This window comes from Brachionichthys hirsutus, chromosome 11, assembly GCF_040956055.1.
Source record: "Brachionichthys hirsutus isolate HB-005 chromosome 11, CSIRO-AGI_Bhir_v1, whole genome shotgun sequence".
In the NCBI taxonomy this organism is placed as follows: Eukaryota; Metazoa; Chordata; class Actinopteri; order Lophiiformes; family Brachionichthyidae; genus Brachionichthys; species Brachionichthys hirsutus.
Genome location: NC_090907.1, coordinates 3750554 through 3758500, shown reverse-complemented (window position 1 = coordinate 3758500; position 7947 = coordinate 3750554). Strand labels below are relative to the sequence as shown.

At 45.0% G+C, this 7947-nt stretch overlaps 1 protein-coding gene across 2 annotated transcripts in view; it reads left to right on the top strand.

The window, feature by feature from the left end:
• Positions 1 to 7465: 7465 nt before the first annotated feature.
• The window catches only part of epha4l (eph receptor A4, like), a 44440-nt gene continuing 43958 nt past the window's right edge, over positions 7466 to 7947 (top strand). The window contains exon 1 of one of the 2 annotated variants that reach the window (XM_068745192.1): positions 7466 to 7568. In XM_068745192.1, the coding sequence (XP_068601293.1) occupies positions 7481 to 7568 (88 nt within the window). In that variant the 5' untranslated portion in view covers positions 7466 to 7480. The remainder of the gene's footprint in view (positions 7569 to 7947) is intronic. The other variant, XM_068745191.1, reaches the window with a different exon arrangement.

Here is a 7947-nt window from a genome sequence, read left to right as displayed (position 1 = left end):
AGCTCACCTCGGAGAATAACAGAGATTCTACTGTAGGCTGAAGCTGTTTTCCAAATGTTGAGAGTTTTATGGGTTTTATGCTAATGCTAAAATATTCATATTCTGAAAATATTGATGAAAAAAGGAGCCTTTTGTTTGAGTCATTTGTTTGCTGTCCGTGTTGCCTCCTCTTCTTATATTATCATTTTGTCTGAACTACTCATCACGGTGACTTCCCACGCTGGCTTTGACCTCAGCATAGAAAGAGTTGCCGACAGAAACGCAAACCACAGACGACCTGGCTGGAGGCATGATGGGCCTTATGATGGAGAAAAACAGTCTGTATTAAAACTCCAACAGTTTTTCTGAGGGCAATATTTTCCTCTTTTAATGCCATACCAGAGCATTCCCATTTCCCAATGTTGAACCGATGTACCTCTTGGAATTTGTTGGAATTATTTTGACGTAAGGTACGTGAAGCTGGCGCCCGACCATGACTGACTGATTTCAACAGATGACTAGAACTGTTTGTTACATTAATGAAAAACTGTATTTGACATGGATGAGGCCCATCAATCTATTCCATTAAGTCGTATCTAGTGGAGTGAATTTGTGTCTCCCCACTGGTTGTTCATAAGCAGCTCGGGTGCAGCTTTTGTAAATGCAAATATACCTTCAATCCGATGCTTTCCACTTTACAGCAGGAACAAAATGATGCGTGTAAACAGACACTCTTCCATGTAATTTATTGCAGATTGATTTCGTGTCTGTGTTACAATACAGGCATGGTGGAAACCGGGATAAGAGGAGGATTTGGAAAATGGGGGAACCATAAATGCCATTATGTGCATTATTTCCAGCGGATGATTCATTCACTGACAGTAAAATAATCTGATTTTATAATGCTGTTTTCTTCCATAAATGAAACATGTAAAATTAAACACTAAGTGAGTTCTATAGCCACTTTGTCCATTCATGCATGATGATCATCAGTAGTTCTGCTTCCCCCGATTCAAGTCCAGTTCAACTACATGACACAATGTCTAATTCATTTTAGTTTATGAATCAACATTACCACCACATTGTATACATGAACAACAAATACGCATAGTAAGGCAACTGTTGCTCATTTTATCGGTTTATACTTGAAGGACAAAATTCAATCAATAAATGGATAAATGTGTGTTTTATTAATTTATGTGGAATAAAAAAATACCAGCGTTACACAAAGACACACAAGATGTGAATGCCATAAAGCGGCGTACAGCCATCACAACCTCATCCTGACTGATGCATAACATTTATGCATTTCCTGTAACCTTCCTGTTGCATCCTTTCAAGTTTTGGATGGAGGTGCGACCGGCCACTCCCTGCATTTTTGTCATCCCTTTTCATTTTTATCGTCTTTGTCATCAATCTATCTAGCAAAGTAGATTAATGAATCAGTCAGTTAAAGACGGTCTGGTATGTGTAGTCATTTAACATCAAATAAATCATCATAGCATTCATTTGCTGGCCTGTCGCCAGTTTTGCGACACCGTCTTGTATTCGGCAGTAAAGTTTGATTGCTTTACAGCTGGAGGCAGGAAGACGGGCCGTTCGGAAAGGGAGCCGAAGCTTTTTGTTCGGCAACAATCTCTGAATGGATGCTTCTGGATTCAGTTAGCGTCAACCCACCCTCGGCCCAAGAGAAAGTTAGGTTTTCTCCAACAACTGAAGGAGATGGAGAATAATTATCTTACAGAACAATAATAAATAAATAAAAAAACATTTGAATCATCTGTTTGGCCTCTTTGTGTCACAAAGTTGTCAATGAATTTTAGTTAAATCATGATCCTGGTTTCCTGTGAATTTCCAGATGATGCAAATAAAAAAACATTTGGGCTGACTTTTCAGTTTTGGCTGAAATTCTTCTTTCAATATGAAAAACGCCACTTGAATGACATTAATCTGCTGGCTGCTGGTGATTTAGTTTGGTCTGGTTGCAACAATCATTCTAACAGAGCCACAGCTCTTCCTATAACACCTTTCAGTTTTGCCAAATATGCCTGAAATTAACTGCTGAAGGTCCGAAATGTTCATTGTGTGCTTTTAAACTCCCACAAGCGTCTGCGCGTCCTCTTGATTCTCGCTAAGCTAAGAGATGACTTCAGCTGGAACACAAACTCTATCGCCGACTCACGCTGCTCACGTCCGATAGTTCAGCCAAATGTCAGTCTGTGTGTGACTGTGACATCTGTGCTCTGACTCACACACAATTAGAACAATCTCACACAGAAAAGGTCTGTGCTTGACTTTTATTAATGCGTTGTGACTGAAATCCATGCATTTCCACACATACACAGACGCGGTTACACGAAAGCTTAGGCTTATGGTTCTCGTGAAGCCGCACATGTTCTATATATTCTCCATATGCTCGCTCTCAATGTACCAGCGACTCCTCCATCCCTAAGTGTGTTGATTAGGAGGCTCTCCGAAGAGCCTGACACCGCGCCAGAAAAGAACTTTGAGACACCTTAAATCATCTCACCCGAAGCGCTTATTTCCTTCACGGCTGCCAAATGTCTTTTTGCGTGTAATCTTTTACATAAAAACTCGAAAGCTGCCTGAAGTTGGAGCTGATTTGCAGCTTGTGTTGATGCTTCAGGAGTTGAGCGACTGTGCTGTCACGGTCATAAATGCGTCAAACATCGGGCAGCTTAATCTGGCAGGCAGGAGAGGGTTTAATGGATCATTGCCGAACCCCAGCAAACCCCAAAATGCTGCTCTCACCTCAAAACAGTAGAACAAGTCAGTTATCATGTGGTTAAAAAAGAGCCGTTAAACTCTGATAGAGCTTTTCCAACTTGTAAATCACGCACCTTAGCCACAGTCGAAGTTTCCATTATGCATATTGCAATTGCACTTTCTGTTCATTTAGCTTGCAAAAGAAAGGCCCGCAGCCTCGATGCATCTTGATCAGGGAAGATATATTGCAGCGCAGGAGAAGATAACCTCTCAGCGTGAGCCCGCAGTACATCCTGCTTTCTATTCTCTAGCAGTGGCATTTCCCAGAAAAAGCAGCCCAGGCTTGTAAAATGAAGGGCGATGAACAACACTGTAGAACATCAGGCGATTCTGAAATGACACAAAGGGTCTCTTGCTGCTTCGGTTGCTTTTCCAGAGCTACAGAGAGTGCAACCCCCTGCTGGGATTGATGCTTATTGATGGACATGCTGTGATCAGGGGGTGCAAATGGGTGGCAGGGGCTCAAACTGACATGGCAGCAGGTGCAGGGATGGATGATGAAAGGTAGCAAGAGTTAACATGATTACCGGTACCTCAAATAATGCTTTTATGTTATTTTTAATTGCATCACACTTGCAGAAAATGGCATAAATAGTTCATAGCGTCAGTTGACCAATCACTGATCGAAATGTTTGACAAGCTTTCTAACTTCTGAAGAGGCAAGAAGGGGGTGAAATACACAAGCGTAGATTCATACACAAGCGTAGATTCACCTGCATTACGTCAATCACGTTAACAAAACCACGAGTGTTTGCGTTCCCCTGCAACAAAAGCATCGTCATCACCATCAGCCCGAGGAAGCGTTCTAAATGTCCTCATATTGAAGGACATCATGCATGGATAAAAGCTCCGGCGTCCCTTTTATCGGTGCACCTGAGCTTTAGTCATGCTTGTGTGGACACAACTTCCCTAACAGCTACGTTACTGAAAAGCTATTTCATTCGAAAAAGAGCAACCCTGCCAGCACACTTATTCAATGCATATTAGGACGTTTAAGCAGAAATTCAAATACAGTTGTGGCTTTCTTTTTTTTTTATCTTGATCCTTTTGAGAGGGGAATTTGCTGCTGTTATTACTGGATCCTAACATGCTCGACTAATAAAAAATAAGGAGGTGCAAGAGGTCACCTTCTGCTCTGACAGCCGTGTGTCTACATCAGTGTGTTTAGAAATGCCACAGGAAGAGACTTCGCGCTGGAATTTTATCTCTTTAAGTCCAAATATAGCAGGAGAGTCCAGATGACAGCAGCTTCACATTTAAATATACATGTAAATAGAAAAGACAAGCGAGTGGTCAAGCTGCGTCTCGCATGATAAACACAGACAGGATGTGAGTCTGAGGGCTTTGCTGGGGGGGGGGGGGGGGGGGGGGGGGGCAGACTGATACATGCTGCAGAAGAATGTGCCATTAATAGAGTTCTAACAAAAGTGAGAAAAAAAAATGAAATAACATCATGATTCATACTTTTAAATGGACCCTGAGTGGTTCATGTAAAATTAATGGACTTAGAAGGATGTGTCCAAGTCATATAAATCTCTCTTTAAATGTGCCAACTCTCAGACGACCAGACGCAGAGGTAAAAACAAGTGGCATCAGCTTATCGTACGCAGAATAGGTGTAAATAAAATAGATGTTGGTGAGAAGAACTCTTCCAATCCACTGTGACATTCTGGTGCAACGCTGCTGTCCTGCTGCTCCTTTGATCTCCTTCCCTTTTTTGCACCGGTCTCCTCCGACTCCCACTCGCGCTGACCTCCAGGAACCGTGTTCCCGACTGCGGAACCAAGGAACACCATGTGAAGCTGGGGGGGGATCCGAAGGCGGTGGGCTGGTCCCGCAGCCTGAGGGGGTCACGGACCAGCGGGAGGGGGCTTTGGGAGGCTTTAGCTGAAACAATGAACCAAACTGTATGGAGGGAGATGGGAAGAGATGAGGGGGGGGGGGGGGGGCAGGAGGTTTTTTGCTTAGTTTACCAAAAAGGTGTTGCAAACGTTCTGAATAAACGGGTAGGATGAACTCTCTGGTGAATTTTAGATTTGCTGATTTCCAACTATATTTTGTCTCTCGACTTCGATTGGTTCCCACATCGTGCTATATGTTTCCATAAAGTAGTGAAAACAGGTCAACGAGAGTGTGATAATATTTGCTATAAGAAATTAAAACATTTCACACGTCAGCAAGAGCGAAGAGAGGGACAACCACAAAATGACCACCCCCATGTAGACCAAATACCGATGTGGTTCCAGTCCAACCAGAGGGGGGGAAACATCTTAAATATTTAACGACGGGCTAAATAAACAGATCCATCCTAAAGCGATTGGAAAGAGATTTATAATACATTAAAAACACATGTATATCTCAAAGGCCACAATGTCTCAGTTATCAGTGAAAAGTGTTTTCACTGATGACTTAACTAGAATAACATCAGATCTACAAGGTCAGAACACGACACGACTGACTGACAATGTATTCAAATGACGTAAGAATCCAAAATATCAGTAGATCAAGTCGTTACAATACATTTGCGTGAGTCTGTGAGCCCATGTGCGCTCTGACAAAGGATTGGGACCGCATCACATCGTGTGATTGGCACACAATGCAGATGTGTGGGCAGCAGATGCCATCTGGAGAAAGCAGAGTGGGTTGGTGGAGGAAAGAAATGGGGTGGGGTCCACCCCCCCTGCTCCCCCCCCACCCCTTCCATAAAAAAGGAAAGAGACGGTTGTTTGACAAGAACATAAAGGAAACGAAGGGAGTGTAATCAATCAAAAACACTGACACAAATAAAAGAAGACGCGAGCCTCCCACACGCAGGCTGTCCAGACCACCAGCGGCGTTGGTGTCGTCAGGCGAGATGATTTTCATCTGCTCTAAATCTGCAGATCTGGGTTTTAGACAATTAATGTTTGGGCTTAAATTGGCCACTTTTGGTCATCAAGCTTCATTATTTTCACCTAACATGATGCCCTTTAGCAGTGCAGCACCATGAGGACTCCAGGGTTGGCTTCTGTGACACATAAAAAACTCTCCTCATCCGAGCAACAACGCCACGCTACGTCTGCAGAGGCACCGGAGACAAAAGGCAAGTCTATCTGCAGAGAGAGCATCCCCTGCAAGAAAACTCCTTGTATGGGCAAACATGAACATATTGTTGTGGCATCTTGGAAGCCTGAGGTTGGTGTGACAACTGCAAAAAAAAAGGTCTGGGAACAAGAGTGCTTGGGTTCCGCCAACCGTGAACGCTGGAGCCGGCAGAAAATACTTCCAAACTAAGACACATTCATGCATGTGTGATGCCAAAATGAGTTGAGGGGGGGGATAGAGACATTCAGACACCTGCAGAGTGTGATAGGTTAGCAAACTCAAAACCCACTCAGCTTCATTTAAAACAAAACAGGACTAATTTTGATCCTTGTGATGGGATTCTGTTTAGATCCAGAAAGGCTCTACGGGCTCTAATGAGCTGTCCGCGGTTGACTCCTAACCTGGGTGCATGATTTCCATGAGCTGCATCTCTTGCTCTAATCTGTGAAAGGCTACATTCCATTCCAAGTAGCACACAATAATCCAAAGGGCTCTGCTTGTGGAAACCCATCTGTAGTCACGGGCTGCAGTGTGTGGCGACGCGGAACGCCCTAACCTGCCCACGTGGTGACAATCTCCTCCGCAGATCAGTGGAAGGCTGCAATGGGCACATCTCATGGGAGCAATAGAAGACCTGTGTGGGAGGAGATAAAAGAGGGAGAGCGCCCAGCCAGGCTCAAACCACAAACCTGGGCACAGATGGCTTTTTCTGTGACGAGAACAATGCAGCCATTGTTTCCTGGCTCCAGAGGTAATGTCAATTCCTTCTTATAATTCAGATAAATAAATCTAGATTTTTGGATCTGCGCACGTTCCTCCATAAATGCCATTAAAGCCTTGATAATGTAGGAATAAAAGCAAGTGACAGTAATCCAATACAAACTCACCACCGATGACAAAACGGGCATTGTCAATTTCACAAAGTGCGATGGCGCGTAATGACGCGGAGGTCACGCTCATCCTTGTTCTTTAATCCAATATTGGAGGCAGAACAGGCGTAAATATCCCCGCTAGGTGGCGACCTTGGTCCGGGGCGGCTCACCTTGGGCTGCGCTGCGCTGCGCTGGGGACGGAAGACATGCAGGATCAGCACCGAGGACAGAAAGATGCAGCAGATTCTATTTGGGTGCTAAAATTCAGGAAACGGTGACTGAAGCATCTTCCCCCCTTTAAAAAAAAAATCACTTTGTGAATTCGAGGCAGCGCGCACGCGCGCACGCACTCTCACCATCATGTTTGGTGTTGACTAATAAGAAAGTTTCCACGTCTGTGTGTCAGAGTCGGTGTCAGTCTCATATCTGGACACAAACCACCTGATAAGTGTCTCTGCGTCCTCTGACAAATAAGAGCGACTTATTGGGGGGGGGGGGGGGTGCATGGGGTTGATAATGATTATTACCCCCCCTCCGCTACTTTTCCTTTATGAATTGACGAGCTGCGAGTCAGAGTTGCCTCTAAGACAAGACCCGCCTCCTGCCGGTGGTGCGCTCCTGTAGTCTCTCTCTCTCTCTGGAATATGGATTTGAAGCGGACGAGAGAGAGAGAGAGAGAGAGAGAGAGCAGGACCTAGGTGAAGAGCAAGGAAAGAGAAAGAGGACAGTAAAACGCAGCAGCGAGACAAGCAGCACTCATGGCAGGGATTTTTTTCACGACCACATTTCTTATTTTGGGGATTTCAGAATTTGTTTCGCAAGCACGGATATACCCCCCAAACGAAGGTAAGGACTTCTGGCTCCAGCGCAGCGCCGCTCCGTCTCCGCGTCCGCGTCCGTCTCCGCGCGTGTCGCGCACTGCGTGGCGAGTGCGTGGAGCCGCTTAGTTCAATGACGGCCACCTTTTACGCAGCGACTGCTGTTTACTTTTATGACAGCGAAACTTGAATGAGAAGCGGAGTCCGAATGCGCGTCGGCTCATTCGGACGCGGGTCGGGGCATGGATCGCGCCGACATGCCCGAAGCGCAGGATTAGGAATCCAGCGGGACAGGCGCGTTGAGTTATCTGCAGGACAAGTAGAAGGTCAAGGAAGTCCGTGTAAAAAAATATCTCAACGGACACATCGAGAGATCCGATTGCCCGAGTGGGTTTTCATTTAAAGCG